Source organism: Natator depressus, chromosome 24, assembly GCF_965152275.1.
Source record: "Natator depressus isolate rNatDep1 chromosome 24, rNatDep2.hap1, whole genome shotgun sequence".
NCBI classification, from domain to species: domain Eukaryota; kingdom Metazoa; phylum Chordata; order Testudines; family Cheloniidae; genus Natator; species Natator depressus.
The window spans coordinates 22684676-22710614 of NC_134257.1; the positions used below are offsets into that span (position 1 = coordinate 22684676).

The 25939-nt window shown below is 62.3% G+C and overlaps 1 protein-coding gene across 1 annotated transcript; it reads left to right on the forward strand.

Moving 5' to 3' along the window:
* Positions 1–288: 288 nt before the first annotated feature.
* LOC141977395 (cell adhesion molecule CEACAM6-like) lies at positions 289–20702 on the forward strand. The gene is given in 8 exon segments (XM_074938860.1): positions 289–512; positions 1368–1733; positions 14959–14994; positions 14997–15227; positions 15388–15470; positions 15473–15648; positions 19632–19900; positions 20064–20702. Coding segments are annotated over 8 exon segments (1650 nt in total). The 5' UTR covers positions 289–442; the 3' UTR covers positions 20483–20702.
* Positions 20703–25939: the final 5237 nt, after the last annotated feature.

A 25939-nucleotide genomic window follows, 5' to 3' on the forward strand; every position in this document is an offset into this window, starting at 1 on the left:
GCCCTTAGTCGTCTCTTTTCCAAGCTGAAAAGGCCCACTCTTATTCATCTCTCCTCACCTGGCAGCCCTTCCATCCCCCTCATCATTTTTGTTGCCCTTTTCTGAACCTTTTCCAATTCCAGTATCTCTCTTTTGCGATGGGGCGACCGGATCTGCACAGCTCCCAGCTGCCCCTGCCCTAGAGCGGGACCCACAGGTGCAGGGACACAAACAGCTGGGCAGGTGGGAGGGGCTGGCTCGGAGTTAGCCCTGCCCCCAGAGAGGGGGAGGAGGGCGGGGACCGGAGCTGTCTCGTCCCCACCCCGCCTGGCCAGAGTCTCAGTCAGGGAGCCCCGGCAGCTGGCACAGCTGCTCCAGAGAACCCAGGCGTCCGGCGGGGCACCCACCCTCGGCTCTCTCCAAGGCCACGGCAGGCAGCGATCCCCTGGGGAGGAGAAGGGCCATGGGGCGTCTGTCCGGGAGCTGGGACCCCCCCGCATGGGGCGGCCCCTGGAAAGGGCTGCTGCTGGCAGGTGAGAGCAGGGCATGGGGGGCGGGCTTGGCAGCTTTGGGGCAGAGGGTGGGGGTCACCCCTTAGGGGGTGTTAGTCCCAGGACGGGGTCCCCTGTGGTCCCCCAGGGAGCCTACCCCCCCCGTCTGCCTGACAGCTGGTGTTTGAATTGTTCTTTGGTGTCTGGTCGGATCCCGGCCTCAGGGACACCAATCACCCGACTGTAATCTGCCTGCCCATCCCCACACACCTACTATCCCCACCCCACCCCTCTCTCTGTCTGTCTCCCCGGGCCCAGCCCCCAGGGGTGTCAGTGGGGGGATATTGTGTCCCATGGAGCAGCTCCGATTTGCACCCTCCGGGCTCTGGGCGTTTTCTCACCAGATTTCCCTGCCCGTAGCTGCGTCCCAGGGGGCTCCCCCCCCAGCTCATCCCCCCTCTTTCCTGTCCTAGTGGGATGGGGGCGCCAGCCCTCCCCCACTTGCCCCGCGCTCTAACCCCACCCTGACCTGGGGGTGTCAGAGCTGGGGGGGGTCACATGTTTGACTCTCTCAGCGGCTTTGGGGATACCCCCCATCTCCATGGAGCCGTCGGCAGCTCCTGCCCCCCCCCCGCCCGATCCGCACCCCGCCCTCTGCTCTGCGACTGGGGAGCGACGGCTGGAGCCCGGGGCGGTTCCCCCGGCCGGGGGTGGGTCTGGAGGCCGGGCAGGGACCGGCCCAGGGTCTGCCCCGTGCCCCGCGCTGTCTGGCCGGGTGTAGCCGGGCGGCTGGTCCCCCCTGGGCGGGCGCTCGCTGCTTGTGTCCCCCCCAGGCCCCGACTGACCCCCCGCGCCCCGGCCCCTCGCTGCCCAGCTGAGCCTCTCCTTCCCCCGCAGCCTCCGTCCTGGGCTCCTGCCTCCAGCCGGCGCCGGCCCAGACCCCGGGGACCATCGTCCTCACCCCGCCGAGCCCCGCGGTGGGAGGGGGCGTCAGCCTGGCCCCCCAGCCAGCGCCACAGGACTTCGTGGTCTGCAGCTGGTTCCGATCAGACAACACTGATGAAAACAGCCGGATCCTCACCTACTTCCCAGGACCACCCCCCGTCCAGACCAACGGCCCGGCCCACACGGGGCGGGAGACAGCGGGGCCGGGCTGCGCCCTGCACATCGCGGGGTTAAGGCTCAGCGACACCGGGAGCTACACGGTGCAGATTCTGAGTCCGACTAGCCCTGTCCTCGGCACGGTGCATCTGCCCGTCTCCGGTAAGTGCCACCCCCGGGCCCTGTCCCTTCCCCATCCCCGCCCCAGCGATGGGCTCTGGGCCTCTCCCCCGGGGATGAGCCTGGCTGGGTCATGGGGGGAACCCGCCCCCCAAACACAGACACCGTGGGGTAGCCTGGGACTCCCTGCCCCCCGCTTCTCCTGGGAGATGGTGCCCCCCAGAAATGTGGGGCTCTGGGTCCCCCCCCGTCCTGGCTCTCCCTGACGTGCCAGCAGTGTGGGATTGAGCCTCACTGGGCATAGGGGGATCCCTGGGCTTCCCAGCACCCCCCAGAACCCGCCGTTCCCACCGATGCCCGTTCAGGGTCCGGGGTGAAATGGATTTGCTGGGTCCCAGCTCAGTTCCTGGCCCCTGAGTGGGATCCAGCCCCTCACTGGCAGCAGTGGCAAAGGGGCCAAGGGCTGGGCCAGAGACCCTGAGATCCCCTGGGGCTTGGGGCACACTCTGGTGAGGGGGGCTATGAGTGTTGTGGGGGGATCTCTCCCTCATGCCACCTGCATCGGCCCTGCTCTGGGCACGGAGGAGTCAAGCTCCGGGGCCGCAGTTCCCCCCAGGGTCTCTGGTGCCCCCAGCCCGTCCTGGTGTCTGCAGCGTCCCCCTGCCTGTCCCAGCCTCTCCAGCTCCCCCTGGTGTCCCTGGCACCCCCCCCCCCATCCTGGTATCCCAGTGCCCTCCCACCCCACTGCCTCCTGCCCACCACAGCCTCTCCGGGCCCGCCTAGTGTCTCCCCCCATCCCGGCATCTCTGCCTTGCCAGCCTGAGTGAGCATTAACCTGCCGGGGGAGAAGCGTCTCCATGGCAGAGCCGGGTCGTGCTGCCCCGGGGAGCTGGCACTGACGGCTCTGCCCGGGGGAGGACGGGCTGCAGGCGGGGGCGTGGGGTGGGGAGGGGGACAGGCTGCACCATCACAAGTCCCTGTTCATGGCGCTCTGGGACGTGGCCCCTGGCGCTGGGCGGCGGGAAACGGCTGGCCCTGGGGGGCAGTGGAGGGGGGGTGGTTTCAGGGCATGGGGTCAGGGTCCGTGCTGGGTGTGAGGAGCTGGTGTCCCGTGCTGGGGGGAAGTCCGGGTTGGGGAAGGGGGTCTGTGCTGGGGGTTCGGAGGCACATCTGTGCCAGGGAGTGCCAGGGTCCCTCTCCCTGTGTGTGATCAGTGCTGGTGTGACACCCGCTCTTGAGCACTGGGGTATTTGGGGAGGGGCAGATTCACCCCTTCTCCCTCTGGCTCCATGGGGAGCTGGGGCTCTCTGGGACGCTCCCCCAGCCCCATCCGTGTGTCCTCACCTGGGGCCAGGATCGGGGCACCAGGGCTCGAGATTAAGGTTCTGTATTTGGCCTGTGGTTCCCGCCCCAGACTCTGGGCCCCCCACACACCCTGCCTCCCCAGGTGTCTATGGGCTGCCGTTCCCTCTGGGGCAGTTCTCTCTAGCACACCCTGCCCCCCTACCACCAGAGTCCATCTTGCAGTGTGATCAGTGCAAAGATCTTCGCACACCCTAGTGCAAACCCCGCCCCCTGGCTCGCACCGTGTGATTCTCAGTCTCAGTTCCCCTCCCTCTTTGGGGGGAGGAGTACGCTCACAGGACCTGATCCTGGTCCCACTTGCCCCAGTCCAGCGCTGCTGCCCAGTCCCAGTGGGAGTGCGGGTGGGATCGGGAGATTGACGGGGGCTGTGGGACAAGGATCTGGGGGTGCAGGAGCCCATGCCCCCCCTCCGTGCCGCCGTAGAGGCAGTGCCCATCACTGTTTGGAAGCCAGGAGCTGTCGTCACCTTGTGCCTCAGTTTTCAGGGGCGCGTGGGGCCACGATAACTGGGGGCAGAGGGAGCCCTGCGGCTGTGGATGATGGGAGACCCCTGGGAGCTCTGGGGGGTGACTGCCAGGTCTCCCCATCCCTGGTTAATCACCATGGGGCCCGTTCCCAGCAGCTGCTTGCCCAGGGAAGTAGCCGCAGAAAGAAGTTGTGTCTCTGTGCAGCCGGCCCATCTGCTTTCAGAGGGGGGCAGGGGAGGCAGGCTCTTGCGTGTCCCTGTGAGGATCCTGAGATGGTGCGAGGGCGGCTGGACTCCTCGTGCCAGGTGCTGGAGGGGAGAGAGCGCTGCCCCCCCATAGCCCTCTGTCCTGTCCACCCCTTCTGCTGGCTCTGCCCCAGGTGGGGTGCGCAGCCCCTGCCCGGTGGAGTTCGCTGACACCGTAGCTCTCGTCTGCGTGACCTCCCCTTGCACCGGCACCAGGCTGGCTGAGGGCCAGGCAGCCCCCTGGTTGGGCGAGTGCCTGGCGCTGATCCCAGACAGCCGCACCCTCACCCTGGCCAGCGTCACCTGCAGTCACGCCAGGGCCTGGTTGTGCGAAGCCTCCATCCGGGTCAGCACCAGCGACCTCACCTCCATCGACTCGCTCTGAGAGTATCCCCAGCTGCGCCTCAGCCTCCCCGCTCCCCCTGCTCTGTCGGGCCCCTCACCGGGGCATCTGGGCTCCGGGCTCCAGCCTCCTCTGGCCTGGTCTGCTTTCTCCTGGGTAACCCTGGAGATCTCTCTGCGCCGCTTCCCTGGGAGAGAATCTTCCTGCTGTGTGTGCCCATCGACTGCCCCCTGGGCCTGCTGCCCCGTGGGACTCAGCAAAGAACCTGGAGTTTCATCTTTCTGTAGTTGTGGGAGCCCGGACTCCTGGGTTCGATTCCTAGCTCTGCCGCTGACTCCCTGGGTGCCCTTGGGCCAGTCTCTGCCACTCTCCAGCCCTCGGTTCCCAGCTGTAACGTGGAGAGTGATTCTGCCTTTGCAGCGCCTGGCGCGACAGGGCCCTGATCTGGGTCGGGGTCTGTGCAGCACCCAGCCAGAAGGAGCCCTGGTCTGGGTCGGGGTCTGGGTGGTGCCCGGCATGAGGGGCCCTGGTCTGGGTTGGGGTCTGGGTAGCATCCGGTGCGACGGGTCCCTGGTCTCAGCTGGGGTCTGAGCAGCGCCCAGAACAATCGTCCACTGTGTGTTACCATAATCCTGGTAACAGATCAACCTGCTAAAACACAATGGACCAAATCCATCCCTGGTGTAGGGCAGCTCTGCCCCAGGGCAGTTCTCCAGCACAGGCCACACAGCCCTGCCAGCCCCCAGAGCCCCCCAGCCCGACCCCTTGCCCCGTAGCACAGAAGCCCTGCAGCACGGCCGGGGCTGGGAAGCTGCAAACCCCTCTTTTCCTGGGGAGCGTCTGGCCGGATGCAGGGAGGGAGCGTGGGGCCCCCTGATGGGTCGAGTCTGGGGTGCGAACCCTGGGCGGGGTCTGATGGGAAGAGCTGGGAGAGCAGCGGGGGTGGGGGGTCCTTGCCCCACAGCAGAGACGTGCCAGGCAGCTCTGGCTGTTCGCTGCCCTCGGCCTCCCTCCCCCATTCACCTGGCAGGGGCGCTTGGCTGACCGGGGGAAGGGCGGCTGGCGAGGTCACTCTCAGCTGTGTCACCCTGGGGTGGGGGGCGGCTGGGTCCTTGGTGCCTGGCTGGACCCACCCTGGGTCCTTGGTGCCTGGCTAGACGCACCCTGGGTCCCAAAGTGAGATACTCTATGGGGGGTATGGCACTGCGGCCCCACAGAGTCTCGAAGCCGCCCCAGTCTTTCTCCTCCATGTGCCCTGGGCCCCCACCCTGGTCACCAGGGAGCTGGAGCCCCTCCCTCTGTGAGCCCAGGTCCCGCCTCCCCCCAAGTCAGGGTCTGGCAGGTTATAGGATAAGCAGGCGGGGGCGGTTAATGGGTAACTTGCTGGGGGAAGCAGGAGCTCAGAGCAGAGAATCCCGGCACCCGGCACTGAAGCCGGGTGGATCTGTTGTCATGGGCAGAGCGGCAGGGCAGTGGGTGGCCGATAACCACCCAGAACAGGTCCTGCCACGTCCTTTGTGCCCCGTGTGCCTGTCACCCCTGAACCCGTCTGCTAATCCCCCTCCCTTTGTGCGCCTTGTCAGTAACCTTCGGCCAGCGCCAGCTGATTCGGTGACAGGAACGGGAAGGCGCCACCCTCAGAGTCGCTGTAAATGGTTGATAATTAACAGACTTGGTGCGTTTGAGGCCAGCCAGCGGGGGCCATTGGACCAACTAGTCCGGCTTCCTGCCTAGCGCAGGCCAGAGAATCCCCTGCTATTGCAGTATGGAGCCTAGTCACTTGTGCTCGAGGAACAGGCCCCAGCCTGGATCCGAGACGGGGGATCCACCTCTCACGGAGTCCCCGGGCGATGCTCTGGAACTGCTCCCTATGAAGCCAGTCAGGACTCTGGGGAAGTCTCCTTTCTGTGAGCAGACTGTCTGCAGGACACACAGCTCACACAGCTTCCACCTTCCTGGGTCTGACCTCGGAGCATTTAGCATCCTCTGCCCCTCCGTGCGCTTCCCACAGCGAGTCCGCCCAGGCGGGGTCCTGGGGCAGCCAAAGGGTCCTGCCCCCCAACTCCGCAGTCAGATGTGACTCTCAGCCAGCCGGGGAAACAGAGGTTTCTTAGATGACAGGAACATGGTCTAAAACAGAGCTTGTAGGTGCAGAGAACGGGACCCCTCAGCTGGGACCATTTTGGGGGGCAGTGAGCCAGACAACACGTCTGCCCTTCACTCCACTCCCCAGCAGCCCCAAACTGAAACTCCCTCCAGCCCCTCCTTCTCTGGGCTTTATCCCTTTCCCGGGGCCAGGAGGGCACCTGATTCCTTTGTTCTCCAACCTTTTAGCTCTCACCTTGCAGGGGGGAAGGGCCCGGGCCATTAGTTGCCAGGAAAAAGGGTGTCGGCCATTCTCTGTGCCAGACCCCTGCACACACCTACCCTCTAGGGCTCTGCAATGATCATACACCCTTATTCCACCCCCTAGATACCTAAGAACTGCTTCGGGGAAACTGAGTCACCCCCTGTCAAGGTTCCTCCCCCACTCTGAACTCTAGGGTACAGATGTGGGGACCTGCATGAAAAACCTCCTAAGCTTATCTTTACCAGCTTAGGTCAAAACTTCCCCAAGGTACAAAATATTCCACCCTTTTGTCCTTGGATTGGCCGCTACCACCACCAAACAAATACTGGTTACTGGGGAAGAGCTGTTTGGACACGTCTTTCCCCCCAAAATACTTCCCAAAACCTTGCACCCCACTTCCTGGACAAGGTTTGGTAAAAAGCCTCACCAATTTGCCTAGGTGACTACAGACCCAGACCCTTGGATCTTAAGAACAATGAACAATCCTCCCAACACTTGCACCCTCCCTTTCCTGGGAAATGTTGGATAAAAAGCCTCACCAATTTGCATAGGTGACCACAGACCCAAACCCCTGGATCCAAGAACAATGAAAAAGCATTCAGTTTTCTTACAAGAAGACTTTTAATAAAAATAGAATTAGAAATAAGAAATCCCCCCTGTAAAATCAGGATGGTAAATACCTTACAGGGTAATTAGATTCAAAACATAGAGAACCCCTCTAGGCAAAAACCTTAAGTTACAAAAAAAGATACACAGACAGAAATAGTTATTCTATTCAGCACAATTCTTTTCTCAGCCATTTAAAGAAATCATAATCTAACACATACCTAGCTAGATTACTTACTAAAAGTTCTAAGGCTTCATTCCTGGTCTATCCCCGGCAAAGGCAAAATGTAGACAGACACACAAACCCTTTGTTTCTCTCCCTCCTACCAGCTTTTGAAAGTATCTTGTCTCCTCATTGGTCATTTTGGTCAGGTGCCAGTGAGGTTACCTTTAGCTTCTTAACCCTTTACAGGTGAGAGGAGATTTCCTCTGGCCAGGAGGGATTTTAAAGGGGTTTACCCTTCCCTTTATATTTATGACACCCCCACACTCTTCAGAGGAAACATTATGAACAGTCCCAATTCGTCACATCTCTCCCCCCTTCGAGATCGAACTGAGCGGGGTCACTTTAGCTGGTGACCTGGGGAAGTTTGAAGCCACCAATGTTCCCATGGATGCCCCAGCATCTCTCCCGTTCCTTGGTGGGAGTTACACCAGGCCCTTCCAGTTTCACGCCCTCCCTTAGGTCGGGGGTGGTCGATAGCACTCGCTGGCCGCATGTGGGAAGGTTTATGCGGCCTGTGCTCTTTGGCCACCCCATAACCCCCGGAGGTCACACTGGGATCGGGTCTTCTCCCAGCACTCCAGTCTGGAGGCCTGCAATTCGGGCTCTCTTGGTTAAGAGCCCCCCTCTTGACCTGGGCCACATACTGTTCACTTACAGAACTAGCATGGAGACAGTCCTTTCTCAACAACCTTGTCTCCCCAACAAGCTGGCCAAACACAGCCACTTGGTTAGAGGACTGTTTAACTTTCTTAACAGCTTTCACTCCACCTGAGACCTTCTCAAAGCTATCCACACTGGATCCTTCAACAGGAAAGGCAGTGGCTTCATTCACAACAGAAAATTTCTGGCTGTTAGGAACAGAGACTTTCTTGCTTAAATCACTTTCACACCCTTCAGTGGCAGTAAACTGCTTGCAAAGACTCCATGAGGATTCCTTTCCCGAGGGCTTTTCTATGCAACAATTCACCCCTCACGGAAATTCTGCTCTTACCCTCTTTACCTAGGGCTTGCTCTAGAGGAACACTTTCCTGAGCAACAACAGACCCTTTCTGGGTCTCCCTTACATCCAGAATCACCTCTGGCCCATCAGGCGGATTCCCACACAATCCCCTTTCAGGCAAACTTATGGACTTCCTAGATAACAGGTCAGAAGCATTCTCCTTCCCTTTGCCACACACTAGCAACAGGCAAAATACAAGCACCAGAATTGTCTGGTCTCTGGGATTTTACATAGGCACTGACTGGATGCGACCTAGTTACAGGGCCATTCTCCTGAGCAGACATAAACTTAGGACCCTTCCCTTCCTGGGCTTTAGCTGAATCCAGAACCAGCTCTGAGACAACTGCACGACCCTCAACCATCACAGGCTGAAAGGCCCCTTCTGTCTGCTCCACAGACAAAGAAGAGCCGGACACACTTTCTCCTTTCCCAGACACACAGCTTGGGATCTCTTTCCCCTGGTCCCAGCACACAAGGCTGGTCACAGACAACTGCCTGGAGACCGGGGTAGCTCCCTCCATAGGCAAGTCAATACCCCTGACAGACACAGGCACGTTTCCTTCCCTGTCACAATTCTCCACCCAGCTAACAGGTAAGGTCCAGGGACACTCATCTGCCACTCTCCTCGCCTTCCCACCCTGCTGACTAGACACAGCCATCAGATCACAAGGCTGCCTAGGCTCATCCAGACTCTCCTTACCAAGCACCTTGCCACTCCCAACAGATCCCCTGCCCTGCCTGTGTCTCCCCCCCTCAGCTGGGGTCTCAGCTCCCACTGTGCTCAGCGCTGCCCTTGCTGTCCCAGTGGGGGTAGGCAGCGAGCTCGCTGCTTTCCTCACTGCATCAGAGCCAGTGTGAGCCCCCTCTCCGGTGTGCAAGGGGGCAGGGAGCATCTCTCTGTCCCACCCAGCCCCAGGGGTCTGGTTACAGGCAGGCAGGTAGCCTGAGTCTAGCTGCTCCTCCCTGCTGCCAGCCCGGTCATCTGCATTTTCACTGACCATTTCCCTCTCCACCGATTGGTTCCCTGGATTCAAATTCAAACCCTTGGCCTTACAGGAGCATGGCCTGGATCCTGTCCCAAAGAGACAGTCACCCCACAACAGGGTCTCGCAGCTGGTATCCTGGAGCACCCCAACGGCCAGCCAGCCCCACCCCTCCTGGGTCTGCACAGGGATCTGGGCCATACGCAGGGTGAGGGGCTTCGTCCCTGGGACCCTCACCCAGCTCACACAGCCGTTCAGCATCTGAGGCTGCACCACCCAGGGCCTGACAACAGTTCTCTCTGTCCCAGGATCTCGCCACCCCAGGAATGTCTCCCCATTGACCTTCATCTTCCGCTCCCACTGGGGGTCGGAGGGGCTTGGCCCCAGGAAACTCCACACAGACATACAGGTTGGGGTCAGGAGTGGGAGCCTGTCCACCTCCCCACCCATCGGGCTGACGGAGTCTACAGCCTTGGGACCCAGCAAGGGAGCTGGACACCGGGGCTTTTCCGCAGGGTCCCCCTGGTTCAAATCGCCAGCCTGCTCAAAGGCAGTGAGGTGGGCATCCACATCCCCCCCCCCCCCTTAACCAGGGGCAGCAATTTAGTCTCGAGGTTCCCTGCGGAGCTGGCCCCCCGGGGTCTATCCCCACTCACCCCGGGGGGGTCCCCTAGGCCTCTCCGCTCCCCCACCGCCAGTTCATGCTGCTGCTGCTTCTGCAGCTCTTTCTCGGGCTCTCGCTGTCTCTCACAGTCCTCTTGCTCTCTCGGACTCAGCTCCAATCCCGTCCGTCTCTGATCCCCCGATGGGGAACCCGATCGTGAAGACCCTCGTCTGGTCGGGGACTGGAGTCTTGGGGATGCCTGGCTACCACCCCAGCTGCTCGTGGACCCTGCTATAGCCCCATTTGGGGTCAGGAATCTGTTCCTTAGAGCGGTCATCCTCCTCCAGCTGCACGGTTAACTGTGCTTTGGTGAACTTTCCAATGCTCAACCCTCTCTTTCTGCACAGGGTTACAATGTCCTTCTTAAGGAGGCGGTGACAGGCCATCACTCCGCTCTTCCCAAGTTGTTGTGGACTCACAGGCCTGTGTGCTCTCAGCTCCCGACGGTTTCCAGGGAGAACCCCTAGTGTGCCAGCCCTTCTCGAGGTCACCCCCTCTTTGCCAGGGTCGAGCTGCAGACTCCTCCGCCCCTTGGACCGCTCGCTGTAATCCCCAGGGGAACCCTGTTACTGCAAAAGTCCTTCTCTCTCCCAGGGCCAAGCCACAGGTTCCTCCGCCCCTGAGACTGCTCCCCGCAGTCCCCAGGGGGACCCCATTACTGTACAGTCCTTCTCGCTGGTCACACACTCCCAGGGGTTAACCGCCCCCCGAAACCGCTCCTCTCTGAGCCTTCAGCATGCCTGGTCCTCATCAATCCCCCTTCGTTTTACTGCTCCCCCGTCACTTACTGCAGGAAGCGCCATCCACAGGGTGCAGTACATCCCACCTCTGCCACCAGTTCTCACGGAGTCCCCGGGCGATACTCTGGAACTGCTCCCTATGAAGCCAGTCAGGACTCTGGGGAAGTCTCCTTTCTGTGAGCAGACTGTCTGCAGGACACACAGCTCACACAGCTTCCACCTTCCTGGGTCTGACCTCGGAGCATTTAGCATCCTCTCTGCCCCTCCGTGCGCTTCTCACAGCGAGTCCGCCCAGGCGGGGTCCTGGGGAAGCCAAAAGGTCCTGCCCCCCAACTCCGCAGTCAGACGTGACTCTCAGCCAACCAGTAAAACAGAAGGTTTATTAGATGACAGGAACATGGTCTAAAACAGAGCTTGTAGGTGCAGAGAACGGGACCCCTCAGCTGGGACCATTTTGGGGGGCAGTGAGCCAGACAACACGTCTGCCCTTCACTCCACTCCCCAGCGGCCCCAAACTGAAACTCCTTCCAACCCCTCCTCCTCTGGGCTTTATCCATTTCCCAGGCCAGGAGGTCACCTGATTCCTTTGTTCTCCAACCCTTTAGCTCTCATCTTGCATGGGGGAAGGGCCCAGGCCATTAGTTGCCAGGAAAAAGGGTGTCGGCCATTCTCTGTGCCAGACCTCTGCACACACCTACCCTCTAGGGCTCTGCAATGATCATACACCCTTATCCCACCACCTAGATACTTAAGAACTGCTTCGGGGAAACTGAGGCACCCCCACACTCTTCAGAGGAAACATTAAGAACAGTCCCAATTCGTCACACCACCCTGCCCTCGGGCGTTCGCCCAGCGGCTGGTCACCCTGGCTGGTACAAATCTGGGCCTTTGTCTAACTGGGACGTGTCTGCCTTGAACTTCCAGCCGTTCCTTCTCGCTCGGCCTTGCTCTGCTCCCAGGCCTGGTGTTATCTCCCCACGGAGGGGCTGACGCGCTGTTATCAGACAGACACTCACACAGAGCTCCGAGAAGCTCAACACATTGAGCTCTGCCAGTCGCTCGCTCCAAGGCATTTCCTCCCGCCCTGAATCGCTTCTGTGGCTCTTCTCTGCCCCTGATTTAGTGACCAGGGGATCAGTCGTCACAGAGTCCAGCAGCTCAGCAGGGGGCTTATAACCACCCGTATCAGCCTCTGGAGACGCCTCAGACCATCCCTCACCCGGGCCTGACAGTTACTTGAGCCAGCTCAGGGATCAGCCCCGAGTTAGCCGTCGATCGAGGGATCTTCCCATAAAGCAGGAGCGGGGGTTTCGCCCTCCAATCTGTTTCCCACTGTGTTCCTTCAGGAGGCCGGGTCCCTGGGCCCCGGGGCAGCCCTGGGCATTGGCGCCAGCTCTGGGTATCTGGTGCTGGGGCTCTCCCTGCCCTGTGGAGGTGCGCGACCGTCCTGTGTTTGCTCCATTCGGGCCTGACCCCCGTGATCAGCCCCCATCAGCAGCTCTACGCTGCGGGCTCTAATCTGAGCCTGCCCTGGGTCGCGGACACTAACCTGGCCGTGGGGGGCGCGTGGTGTCACGGTGGGATGCAGACCCAGGAAGAGGGGCCGCTGTCCGAGTCCCTGATCCTCAGTCTCTCTGTGAACCACTCGGGCACAGAAACCCCAGAGCCGACAGCGTCCTCACACCCCACTACGACAGTGCCGACCTGGAGATCGCGGGGCTGGGTGAGCAGCCGGGCACCGCGCCCCACGCCTGCCTCTGTCTTGGGCACGTGGGGTGCTGGGGGCTCTGTCAGCCCGGCCAGCCGGCGCTCAGCTGCCCCGGGTCTGTCCTGTCTCCAGCCCGCTCCCTGTCTGCGTGGGACGTCCCCTGTCACTCCCTGCACCGACCCCATGGGTCAGCATCGTCCCCGCGCGCTGGGATCTCCCTGTCTCTGCAGCCAGGGCTCTGGGGCTGGCCTGGATCCACCCCTCAGGCTCTGTTCTCTGGGGGACGCTCCCGCCTGTCTCCAGTCTGGATCCAACGGTGCCCTGTCACCATGCGCCAGCCCTGCTGTCCATGCTGCCCTTTCAGCAGCCGGGCCCGGGGCTCCAGTCTGAGATTCGTTCCCGCGTCGCTGGCCCCGTCTCTCTTGACGCGGGATCCGAAGCCGGACTGTTGCCCGTTGATGAATGACCCCGTCGCTCTGCACTGCAGAGCCTGCGCCTTGCCCCCAACACCCCGTCTGCCATCAGCCGGGTCGGTGCGGCTCTGTCCTGCCCCCTCGCCACCCTCGGGGCCGTCCTCTCCCTCCCTCACTGCGCCGATATCGCCCATCCGCGCAGGGGGTGCCGGCTCTCTTGGGCTCTCCCCAGCGCCTGCTCTTCCCTCCTGGCCAGGCCTGGTTTAACCCCCGAGCGTCTGTGCTTCGCCAGAGCTGCATCAGCCGTCAGCCGGTCACTCGTTCCACCGGCCGCTCCCATCAGCGCCTCGTGTGCCCGCTCTCGCCGGCTCTGCACCCAGCGCCGGCTCTCTCGGTGCCTGGTCAGTTCCTGTTTCACCCCCGTGGGGTCTCTTCTCCGTGGGCTGTTCCCAGGTGTCCGGAATCTGGATCGTCCATCGCTCCGGATTCCATTCCTCGGCGCAGCCCGCGCTGCTGTCTCTGCCTGTCTGTGCCCAGCGCCTGGTCGCTTGTGACCCGTCCTGCCTCCCCTCGGCTCCCTGTCTTTGCCCTGCGCGGGAATCGGACGTGAGCCTGGTGCACGTCTCTCACCCACCCTCTGCCCTCAGCGCAGCCCGTGCTCCCTGCTCTGTCTCCGTCTCTGCCCCACGTCCTGTCCGTCGGGCTCCGGGTCCATCCCGGTTTCACCCCACAGCCCTTGTGACCATGGGACGCTCCCTCCCACCCCAGCAGGATTGGGGTCAGCTGGTGCCTACTCCCCAGTGTGGGGCCAGGCTGGGAGCTCCATGGGGCAGGAGCATGTTACCCCATCCCGGGACATGCGCCCCCCCTTGGCTGCTCCCCTGTGCCTCGGGTAACTGTTGGATCTAGTTCCCTTGGGCAGCGAGTTCTCTGCAGCCGGAGCAGCCTGCCCTCCCCCCAGCCCCCCCCAACACGCGGCTCTCCTGTGTTCGCTCCAGGTGGGCCCACGATCACCCCCAGCCAGAAGGTTTATGCTGAGGGCTCCGCCCTCAATTTGCTCTGCCGAGACCACCCCAGCCCGGCTCTAGTGTACATTTGGCTTTACAATGAGCTCCAGGTGAGCGGCTCCGGCTCCGGCTCCGGCTCTGAGCTCCAGGTCACCAATCTCTGCGTCAGCCAGTCTGGGAATTACACTTGTGTGGCCATCACTGTCTTCCCCCTCAGCTCAAGGAACGCCACCCTGGAGCTCCAAGTACAGGGTGAGCAGCCGGGCACCGTGCCCCCACGATGGCCTCAGTCTACTGGCAAACTGAGCCCTGGGAGCTGCATCACTGTCTGTCCAGCCGGTGCCCCAGTAACACCAGGTCTGTCCTGTCTCCAGCCGGGCTCCCTGTCTGCATGGGACGTCCCCTGTCGCCTGCCACTCTGTGCACCAGCCCCGCGGGTCAGCACCGTTCCTGCACCCTGGGCCCTCCCTGTCTCTGAAGCTGGGTCTGGGGACTTCAGCTCAGTTCTGGATTCACCCTTCAGGCTCTGTTCTCCAGGGGACGCTCCCGTCTGTCTCCAGTCTGGATCAGACTCCGCTCGGTCACCAGTCACTTCCTGCACCGATCCCACTCCCCGCACTGGGCGCTCTCGGCTATTTTACTGTCTGTCCAGCCACATCCCCCTGCACTCTGGTGCTGTCCAGCTTCCTGCCTGTCTCCTGTCACTCACTGGACCAACCTGATGGCCAGTGCAGCTCACAGCCCTCGAAGCCAGACCCGCACATTCATGAGATCGGGATATAAATCAGGCTTTAAATCCAGGTCCTGGTCAGAGCCGTGTCTTCGCTGTCGGGACCCAGGGTCTCTTCGGGTTGCAGTTTCCACATTTTCACCCCAGTCAAAAGGGCCAGAAACTTGCTCTTTGTTAAATGAAAGTGAAGATTCTCCTGAAAATCACAGGACTCCAGGAGCTGAGGATTTAAAAGGGGGCACCCAACATGGCAGGAATTGGCCAACACCTCCATCTGAGACCCCATCGTTCCTTGTCTGAGACGGTCTGTGGTGGCAATGGTCAAAGGCACCTTCTCACAATCCCATGGGATGGCGGCCCTGGTCCCAGGCGACTGGAGGGCCAGGACACACATTGACGCCCTCTCTGTTCCCTGCACAGAAATGCTGCCCAGGCCCCCGGTGCCGCCAAACCCAACCCTGAGAACGGGACCTTCTCCCTCCCATGTAACAGCTCCCCCCGCACCGACACCATGCTCTGCCTCCGGGACGGGTCTTACCTTGTACCCAGTGAGGGGCTGGGGCTGTCCTCGGAGAGCCGGACCCTCACGGTGCCAAATGCTCCCCGGGCCGACACCGGCGCCTACTGGTGCGAGATCGGGAATCACATCAGCACCAACCTCAGCGAGCCCAGCAACGTCACCGTGCCCTGTGAGTAACTGCAGCCCCGTCCCCCGGCCGCGCTGCCCTTGGCCCTGCCGGCATCACCCAGCCACGGAGATGCAGCCACTGTAGGGTGGGACATGGCACCTGTTTATACTTTGTCCTACTGGTGCCATCCCTCCCCCTGATCTCCTCCCACTGTGTGCAGATGGGCCAGACTCCGCCAGGATAGACCCTCCAGGACCCATCGGCCTGACCCTCGGGTCCCCTCTGCCCCTGACGTGTGTCTCGCCGACTCTGTCCCAGCCCCGAGCTATCCCTGGTTTCTCAACGGCACCGACACGAACGAGACCAAGAGCATCTTGACTGTTAACCCCACAAGCCTGGATCAGCTGGGCAGGTACAAGTGCCAGGCTCACAACTCCGTCACCGGCTTCACGGCTAGGATGGAGATCGTGGTGGAGGGTGAGTAGCCGGGCACTGTGCCCCACACTCACTTGTCTGTCCAGCCAGTGCCCCGGCAACTCCGGATCTGTTCTGTCTCCAGCCGGGCTCCCTGTCTGCATGGGACGTCCCCTGTCCCTCTGTGCACCAACCTCATGGGTCAGCACCGTTCCTGCTCCCTGGGCCCTCCCTGTCTCTGAAGCCAGGTCTGGGGTCTTCAGCTCAGTTCTGGATTCAACCCTTGGGCTCTGTTCCCCAGGGGACGCTCCGGTCTGTCTCCAGTCTGGATCAGACTCCGCTCGGTCGCCTGTCACTGCCTGCACCGATCCCACTCCCCACGCTGGGCGCTCGGCTATTTCACTGTCTGTCCAGCCACATCCCCCTGCGCTCTGGTCCTGTCCAGCTTCCTGCCGGTCTCCTGTCGCTCACTGCCCCGACCTGGCAGCCGTGCAGCTCATGGACCTTGGCACTGGACCAAAACAATCATGAGATCGGCATGTAAATCACAAGATGTAAATCGAGCTCCTGGTTGGGGCCGTGTCTTCACTGTCTGGATCCGGGGTCTTGACTGGATGCGATTTCCTCCATGCCTGCCATGCCCATGGCTCTGCGTGACCCCCATTCCCCTTTCTCCAGTTTCCCCCCGCCCCCCCCATGCCAGGTGCTCTCTGCTCCCCCATCTCCGGGTCCCACACTCGGTTGCTCATGTCAGCAGAGCGCTGGGCGTGTATTGGAAGTGGCTTGTTTCCCCCATGCACTGAGATCCCGGCACCTCTGGCTGTTTGGCAGGGGTGGCTCAGGGGTCAGGGCTTAGGGGATCCCCAGGGGAGAGCTGTATGGGCAGGGGGATCGCTGCAGGATTTGTACGGCTCGGGGAGGCGGGATGCCAGCCACATGGGCGCCTGCCGTGTGCCCAGCCTGGCTTTGCATCCCAGCCAGACGTGCCGTGTCTTTGATGGATGCCAGGGACTTTGTCCCGTGGCTCCACTCCCTGCCTGGGGCAGCCCTGCCGCGGGAGGGGAGCTGCACCTGCCCAGCTGCTTCCTCCTTCGCTCTCTTGTTTGTGCCAACATTTGCCGTTTATTTCCTTGTGCCAGTGTCTCCCTGTCAGCCACCCCCACCCAGCGCCGCCAGCTCCCAGCTGGGGATGGTGTCACGGAGCCCCAGGCCCCCTGCTGCGCCCCCAGCTCCGGAGCAGCCCCTCGAGGGACCTGCGATGTGCCAGACCCCCAGGGGTCCCCCTTGTCGTGCTGGCTGGAGCAGCTCCCCACTGTGAGTGCCAATCTCCGGGCATAGTGTCAGAAAACAGGGCAGACCCCCCAGCTGGCGGTGTGCTCGGTGATTAGATTTCCCCTACCCAGTAACGAGTGTGCACTCCCGCATCACTGCAGCAGGGTTTCCAAGGAGCCCATCTTCCCACCCCGCAAACTGGGCTGCGTGAGGAGAGGTTATTAAACCCCAGAGCCACCCCCTTGCGTCGCTCCCGACCCCAAAGGCCCGTCACTTACGCCGGTCAGTGGATGCTTTTCACCTCGCCCCAAAGACAACGCTGCAGCCAATGTCTCGACTAAACTACCCAAAGATTTCCCAGCTGCGAGAAAGGGACGAGTTGCTGCCAGGCTCACGCAGGGACCGTACATCACAGCGACTCCGGGTTTGTCGGTCCAGTGGCAGCAGGGCTGCGTGCTCTGCTCGTTTTCCGTACGTCTCTCAGCGTGGCCCAAAAGGGTCCTGGGGCCTCTGTCCTGTGGCTCCGAATTCCTCAGGCCCGGGACGCAGGATCGTTCCCTTAGCCCCGTGTTTATGGATCTTCTTCCCGGGCGAGCGACAAGCTGCCGGGCCCTTCGCCCACTTGGGTGCGGGTGAGCAGCCCGCGCAGGCAGGCTGGGCATTTCCACTCTCCCTCGACGGCTCCTGCTTTGCAGTTAACAGGAGGCTTCACTGGCAATTCTGAGGCCTCGACCCCGCTTGCTGGGAAAGGCCCTGTAAATGCCTTGTGATAGAAACGACCTTCCTTAGGTCTCAGGCACTTTCGCACCTCAGGTGAATTCCCACCTAAACGCCGAGACACCTGTGATTGGGGGCCAGTGACGTGCAGGGTAACGTCTCGTGAACCAACACGCTACAGATCAGTGCAGACAAGACACCAACGTCTCCCTTTAATCTACACAGCTTGGACGCACCAAGACCTCTTGACAGCCCTTTGTCGCTGCACCCGGTGAATTCCCTGTGGCCGTAGCCTGAGCTGATCTGTCTGGTTAGACAGCGTCACACCCCTCTTCCCCTCCCCAGCCCCCTCCCCACGCCTCCGAGATGGAGCCCGTGGGCGCCACCTGCCCGGCAGCTCCAGACATTGGAACCAGCCCCAAACAATCACGAGATTGGCTTAAAAATTACAAGATTTAAATCCAGCTCCTGGTCGGGGCCGTGCCTTCGCTGTTGGGACCCAGGGTCTTGTCGGGTTGTGATTTCCATTTTTTCTCCCCATTCATATGGCCCAGAAACTTCCTTTTTATTAAATGGAAGCCGAGATTCTACCAAAAATCACAGGACTCCAGCAGCTGAGGATTTAACCTAGGGCAGGAGAACCCCCTCGTTCTCTGTCTCGGATGGTCTGTGGTGGCAAAAGCCAAAAGAAGCTTCCAAACTATCCCATGGGACAATGGCACCAGGACCCTTCCCACAATCCCGGAGGACAGCAGCCCCGATCCCGGGCAGATGGAGGGGCAGGGACACAGAAATGCTGCCCAGGCCCTCGGTGACGCCGAACCAAACCCAGGTGCTGGTGAACGTGACCTTCACCCTCACATGTATCAGCGCCGACACCCTGCTCTGGCTCTGGGACGGGGTGTATCTCGCGCCCAGTGAGCGGCTGGTGCTGTCCTCCGGGAACTGGACCCTCGCGGTGCTGGGTGTCACCCGGGGTGAGGCCGGCACCTACCAGTGCGAGGTCGGGAACCCCGTCAGCACTGAACGCAGCGAGCCCAGCACCGAGACGGGGGCCTGTGAGTAACTATAGCCCCAGCCACGCCCCACACTCACTTGTCTGTCCAGCCGGCGCCCTGGCTACTCCGGATCTGTCCTGTCCCGGGCTCCCTGTCTGCATGGGACGTCCCCTGTCGCCTGTTACTCCGTGCACCAACCCCGCGGGGGGGAAGAAGCTCGGAGGGGGACAGGGGGATGTGGGGTGCCCTGAGGGAAGAATGGGAGGGGATGTTCCCAGCCCCCCCGGGCAGGGGGTACAGACTGGAGGGGTTTCCTTGGCCCTGCTGCTGGAGTCCGAACGCCCCCTCCCCATTCGGACTCTCGTGGGTCGTGGGGAGAACCCAGGGGGCCTGGGGCTGTATGGCACTTGCTGAGCTATGGGGCTAGGTGGGAATATGGGGCAGCACTAGGCTGGGGGCTGCCCCCCCCACACTGAGTCTCCCCGATCTCCCCGGGGTCAGTGAGATCGGCTCTGGCTGACTGCCCATGGTGCCCCAGCAATGCCACCCCTCGGCCTGGGTCTGGGATGGGCAGCTCTGTCCGGGTCAGAGGGGACGGCAAGGACCTGGCACAGGGCTGTGCCCACGGGGCGTCCGGTGGCACCAAGAGACCTGTGGGGTTGTGACCTTGAGTCCGGCCTGAACTGTCACGGGATCGGCTTGAAAGTCCTGCTGTCGGGCCGGAGCCTGGGAGCCGGAGTGTCGCTCTCCCTTCGAACCACAGCCGAGAGTCTCCCAAAAATCACAGGACTCCAGGAGCCAGAGCATCAGGGAGGCACCAATAACTGAGACTCAATGCTGGGGAGAGGGACCCTCTGCCAGACCCCAGAAGGTGACTGCCTGTCTCCGCAGCTCTGAGGTGCAAAGGGCAAAGGACACCGCAGGACAGTGGTGCTGGGACCCTTCCCACAACCTCACATGGTGGCAACACCAGCACCCTTGCCCCAGTCCCGCAGGACAGCAGCCCCGATCCCGCATGGAGGGGCAGGGACACACGGTAACGCTCTCTCTGTTCCCTGCACAGAAATGCTCCCAGGCCCACGGTGACGCTAAACCAAACCCTCGGGCTTGAGAACGGGACCTTCACTCTCACGTGCAAAACTTCCCCCAGCGCTGACAGCGTGCTCTGGGATGGGTCGTACTTCACGCCCAGTGACCGGCTGGGGCTGTCCTCTGACAACCGGACCCTCACGGTGCTGGGTGTCACCCGGGGCGACGCTGGCGCCCACCAGTGCGAGGTCAGGAACCCCGTCAGCACCGACCGCAGTGAGCCCAGCACCGAGATGGGGGCCTGTGAGTAACTACAGCCCCGTCCCCCGGCCGCGCTGCCCCCGGCCCTGCTGGCATCACCCAGCCACAGAGATGCAGCCATCTCTGGGGTGAGGCACCGGGGCTGCTAATACGGGGATCTCTCACGGGTGCCATCCACCTACTGACCCTCTCCCTCTCTGTGTAGACGGGCCAGACTCTGCCAGGATAGACCCGCCAGGACCCGACACGCTCCTGGGGACCCCTCTGACCCTGTTGTGCGTCGCCAACTCCATCCCAGCGCCGAGCTACGGCTGGGTTCTCAATGACACCGCCACTAACGAGAACAGGAGCAACTTGTGTCCCGGAGTCCCCGGGCGATGCTCTGGAACTGCTCCCTACAAAGCCAGTCAGGACTCTGGGGAAGTCTCCTCTGCAGGGCAAGATGCTCACACGGCTTCCACCTTCCTGGGTCTGACCTTGGAGCATTCAGCCTCCTCTGCCCCTCAATGCGCTTCCCACAGCCAGTCCGCTCAGGCAGGGTCCTGGGGCAGCCAGAGGGTCCTGCCCCTCAACTCCGCAGTCAGACGTGACTCTCAGCCAGCCAGGAAAACAGAGGTTTATTAGACGACAGGGACATGGTCTAACACAGAGCTTGTGGGTGCAGAGAACAGGACCCCTCAGTCAGGTCCGTCTTGTGGGGCAGGGAGGCCAAAGCCCCATCTGGGCCCCCCTCCATTTCCCCAGCCAGCTCCAAACTGAAACTCTGCTGCCCCTCCTCTCGCCTTTTTCTCTTTCCCCGGTCAGGAGGCCACCTGATCTCTTTGTTCTCCAGCCCCTTCACTTGGCACCTTTGCAGAGGAGGGGCCCAGGCCATCAGTGGCCAGGAAACAGGGTGTCAGCCATTCTCTGTGTCCAGACCCCTGCTCAGGGGACCCCTGGCTGAGCTGCCCCCAATGTCTCTGGGGGTGGAGGGGCAGGTGGCGGTTCCAGCCCCCAGGGCCTCACGGTGGGCACCAAGAGGGAGCAGCATTTGGAAGCCTGGGGCATGGGGGGGGGGTCATGCCTGGACTCCCTGATACACCCCCTTTTTCTCCCTCCGAATCTATTCCAGACTCAACTTCATTGCCGGGATTGTCATCGGGTCGCTGGCCGGGGTGGCATTGCTCGGGGGCCTGCTCTACTTCCTGCTCTGCAAAACTGGAGGGGAACGGCTTGGGGGACCGGAGGTCCCTGGGGCTGGGGGCTGCCCCGAGTGCTCGTGAGGAGAGGGGTTGGGAGCTGCCCCTGGGTGCTGGAGCGGGTCACTCTCTCTGCCCCCCAGCCCCAGGTCTCTGCACTTCAGTGTCTCTGCTTGTCACTCGCTCTGTGGGGAAGGGTCCTTCCACCTCTCTGCCCCCCAGGATGGGATCTCGCCCCACATGCTTCTTGGAAACAGTGTCAGGTCTCCTAGGGAACAGTCCCTGCCCAGGCTGGCACCCAGCGCCCTGAGCCACCCCGAAGCTACCCATCCCCACAGGGAGAGCCAGGGGCTGAGTGTGGGGCACATCCCGGAGGGAGCAGCCCGCATTGTGGGGAAGCCGGCTGGTTGCTGCCCCTGTCCCTGGTGTGGGGGACGGCCCAATTCTTCCCCCCCCGGCCCCCCGGCGTCATGTGGAATCTGCTGTTTCCCCAGGGGGCCCAAGCAGCGCCCGCCCGTCGGAGGCCAGGCCGCGCCCGCCCACAGTAAGTAGCAGCCCCGCCCCTCGCAGCTGCATGCCACGTGCCGCGTGGGCGGGGCCTGTGAGCTGTCTGGGCGGGGCCTGCACCGCTGCCAGTGCTGCTGTCACTCCCCCATGCCACAGTGTGATGGACGGCCAAGCCCAGGGGCATGATGGGAAACTCCCCGGCCAGACAGGAAGTGACATCGCAGCCGCGCCAGCCCCAGTTTCCAAGAGCCTGTCTGGGATTCTCTTCCCCCGGGCTGGGTCCCGGGTCCCCCGTGGCTGCTCTGGGCTGTGGGTGTCACGGGCTCCGGGTGCCCCCCACCCCCGGTGTTAGGAACTTCGGGAGCAACTGCGGAGATGGGGCGAGGGGGCACTTGGGGCCTGGGGTTCCCTGCTTCTCCGATCCCCCCACCCCCTTTCCTCTCTCAGCCCCCCCTTGCTCCCCTCCCTCCCCAACCCAACCAAAGCCGCTGGTGCTGGGAATCTGGGACAGCACCGCGGAGACACAGGCTGGGGGTCACGTGGCCAGCGGGTTCCCTGCTTATTCCCTCCCCATCTCCCCCCCCCCCCGCCGCTTCTCCACTCCCCTCACGCCCGCTTCCCCTTCCCTTCCCTCCTCCTCCCCCCTCCCGGGTTCACCATCCTGGTGCAAGGAGACCCCACCCTGAGGACCCCTTGCTGAGCCCTGGGGGCCACGCTGGCTGCAGCCACTAACCCAGCTGATGCTGGTTTGCCTGCTGGCACTAACTCCGCATGGGCCCTGCTGCCCCTGGGGGGTGGGTCACTGCTTGGCTGGGGGGGGCCTGTGCCCCGGGACTGTCGTGTTTCTAACCCCCTCTGTCTCCTGTCTCTGTCCTTCAGACCAGGGTGTCGGTGACAACAAACCTACCTTGGTAAGGAGCCTTCGTGTCCGGCCGCAGGACTCCTGGGTTCTATCCCGCTGGTGGGAGGGGAGGGGAGGGGAGCAGGGGGGTGTAAGGATGCTGGTTCTGGGGGGACCCAAGTGAGAGTACCAATTCAGGATAAAGTGCTTCAAACAGGGCAGTTACAGCCCGAGGCTGGAGTTTTTCCACCCCTAAGGCAAACTAACCAGCCAGAACGAGGAGTACAAACACGGCTACTACTCTGAAATCAGCCAGCCAGAGAGGACTTCGGTTTTACCCCATTGGCTAACCACAAGTCACACGAGCAATTCCCTTAGACACCCCAGTTTCCCAGTATCCCCACCAGGGCCACTCGTCATGGGGACAAACGGTGATGAAAACCAATACCCCAGTAAAAGAACAAAGGTTCCCTCGATCCCAAAGGACCAAGCCCCAGACCCAGGTCAATATACAAATCCGATCTTACCCACAAATCACGCTGTTGCCAATCCTTCCACTGAATGCATCCGATGAAGGGAGCTGGAGAACATCCCCAGCTGGGATGGGTCCTTCAGTCCTTTCTTCAGAGTTTCTGTTTGTAGCCAAGTCCCTCCAGAGGTCGGAAGCAGGACTGAAGACCAGCTGGAGGAGCTGCAGCAGCTTTGTATAGTCTCTTGCCAGGTGGTCTCTGCTTTCTGTGTCCCACGGACAATCTGTCCATCCCATGGCCTGGAAAAACCCCAGAGTCCTGTCCATAGGCAGGGCCCTGCCTGCCTGGCTGAGTCCCCAGGCGTGTCTGCCTTCTCTCAGTGGGTCAGGTGTGTCGCTGATGGTCCTTAATGGGCCGTCCAGCAGGCTGGGCAGAGCTGACCCCAACGTGCCTGGGGTGTCCCCCGGAAGCACAGCACAAGTTTGAAATACAGACAGTACAGAGCCAGTTCTTACAACTTTAAATACAAAAACGATACACACACACAGACAGCATAACCCTAACCAGCCAGCCACAGACACCTTATTTGACCCCCTTTATACAAGATTTGGTGCCATACAGGACTTTGGTTGCAACATTGATCTATACGGTCCCAGCTTATGTCAGTAACGTCACAGGGGGCTGGGAGCCAGGACTCCTGGGTTCTATCTCTGGCCCTGGCAGGGGAGTGGGGTCTGGTGGTTAGAGCAGGGGGGGCTGGGAGCCAGGACTCCTGGGTTCTCTCCCTGGTGCAGTCCTTGATCTGGCTTTCCTGTCTTCCAGGGTAACGAAGATATTCAGGATTGTACACCAGCCTTCACCGCAGGAGACCAGAAGCCGCCGCCCGGGCCCCAGCCCCGCCCCGGAAAGCGGCACCGTCTACTTGGAAATCAGAAAGAAACGACTGTCATTTGCTTGGGACTCTCGGGAATCACTGCACCCCCCCCACCCCTTCCTCCCCCACCCCCCCCCATGCAGCACTTGCTGGGGGGCAGCTCCAGTCCCACCTACCCCCTCCCCCCCATGCAGGGTCACTGCCCACTGGGCACAATGAGTGTGGTCCCCTCCCCGGGTGAGGGCCGTCAGGACTCCTGAGGGGCTCTGGGAGGGGAGGGGGGTCGAGTGGTTAGAGCAGGGGGCTGGGAGCCAGGACTCCTGGGTTCACCTCTGCTTTGCACAGGGGTCGGGGCTGGGGGGGGTGTGCTGTGCAGAGGGGGATGGTCGGTGTGTGGGGCTGAAGGATAACAGCTGACACCCCCACCCCAGTGCTGGCTGGTGCGGGGTGTGGATCTGGGCAGCCCCGGGGCAGGGGTGAGGCAGTGAGTCACCCCATAGCATCTCAGCCCACAGCTCTGTGCCCCCCAGCTCCACCCCCAGCTCTCCGCATGCCCCTCCCCAAGCCTCCCGCTGTCGGACAGCCTCCGAGGTGCAGGGCGGTTGTGTTGCTCGGGGGGGGGTGATGATTGTGCGGGGTGGGGGGTGTCGCTCGCAGCAGGTGGGACTGGCTGATTGGGGGGGTGTACCGTGATTGACGCTGTTTGTAATAAAACGAAATGTCAAAACTGCCCCCACGACAGCCGGGTGTGAGGGGGGAGGGCGGAGACGGGCCGACGCTGGGGGTGGGGACACGGGGACATGGCACAAGCAGACACGGACACGGGGACACGCAGGTCCTGGGTGTGGGGACACAGGGATGGGAGGACACTGGGGCGACAGACAGACACACGGGCAGCGACACGGGACGGGCAGGACCCCGGGCACAGGACGGGCTGGTCGCCGGGTCCCCGCCCCAGGCACGGGGCTCGTGTCCGGTTGGACTCAGGGGCTCGGCCGGTGGGAGCCGGCGCTGGGGGTAACGGGGCGCCGTTCCCTGGCCGCAGGGATGAGCTCAGTGGGCTCACGCCCCAGCAAGCGCCGAAGGGGGTAGAACCGGGCACAGTTCCAGGCGTGACCCCAAGGCCCCCCCCAGTGCTGCCCGTGGCTGAGCTTGGTGCAGCCCGGCTGGGGGGGTCTCCGTGGACGCCCCTTTGGCTGCTGCGGGACCGTGACCTGGCGCTCCAGGGACCTGCTGAGGAAGGGCCCTGGGGAGCGTCTCACCAGCAGCAGCTGGGCCAGGACAAGCCCCTCCAGCCCCCCACCCGGTCACTTTGGGCCAAACAACCCCCCCCCTCCACCCCGTTCATCCTGGGCCCATATTGATGTGACGGGAGGTGTCAACCAAGGTGCAAACGGCCAGTTGGGGGGACGGGAGGCCATTCCCCCCTGCCCCCTCCAAGGAAGGGCCGCTCAGCTGAGGGCATTTCCCCTGCTGTGACCCAGAGTGGGGCAGGGCAGGGGAAGGGCCCCACTCAGCCCCACACCAGGAACTGAGTCACAGGGGCCTGGGGTGAACTGCCAGGAGCCTGGGGCTGATACAGAGGGAGCCTCAAGGCCTGTCCTCACACAGCCCCATGCACCCACCCTCCCACAGCCCCCCAGTAAACCCCCCGCACACCCCATACACCCCCACCACAACACACACACCATAAACCCCCTGTCACGGAGTCCCCGGGCGATGCTCTGGAACTGTGTCACGGAGTGTGGGGGAGTCCGGGCCCTGCACCCCTCTTCCTGCGATTCACCGTGACTCTCCGCCAGCCAGTAAAACAGAAGGTTTATTGGACCACAGGAACACAGTCCAAAACAGAGCTTGTGGGGACACCCAGGACCCCTCAGTCAAGTCCTTCTGGGGGGCAGGGAGCTCAGACCCCAGCCCTGGGGTTCCCTGCATTCCTCCACCCAGCCCCAAACTGAAACCAACCCCCACCCAGCAGGCTTTCTCCCCCTCCCCCCAGCTCCTCCTCCAGCCTTTGTCCAGTTTCCGGGGCCAAGGTGTCACCTGGCCCCACCCCCTTCCTGGCTCAGGTGACAGGCTCATCCCCTGCTCTCCCATCCCCAATGCAGCCAGTCCCAGTAAAACTAGAGGACATTCCCCGGTCAATCCACCCTGCTCCCTGCTGCATCACACACGGGTGTATCTGGGAGCGAGCGAGCGGATGACCTGGCC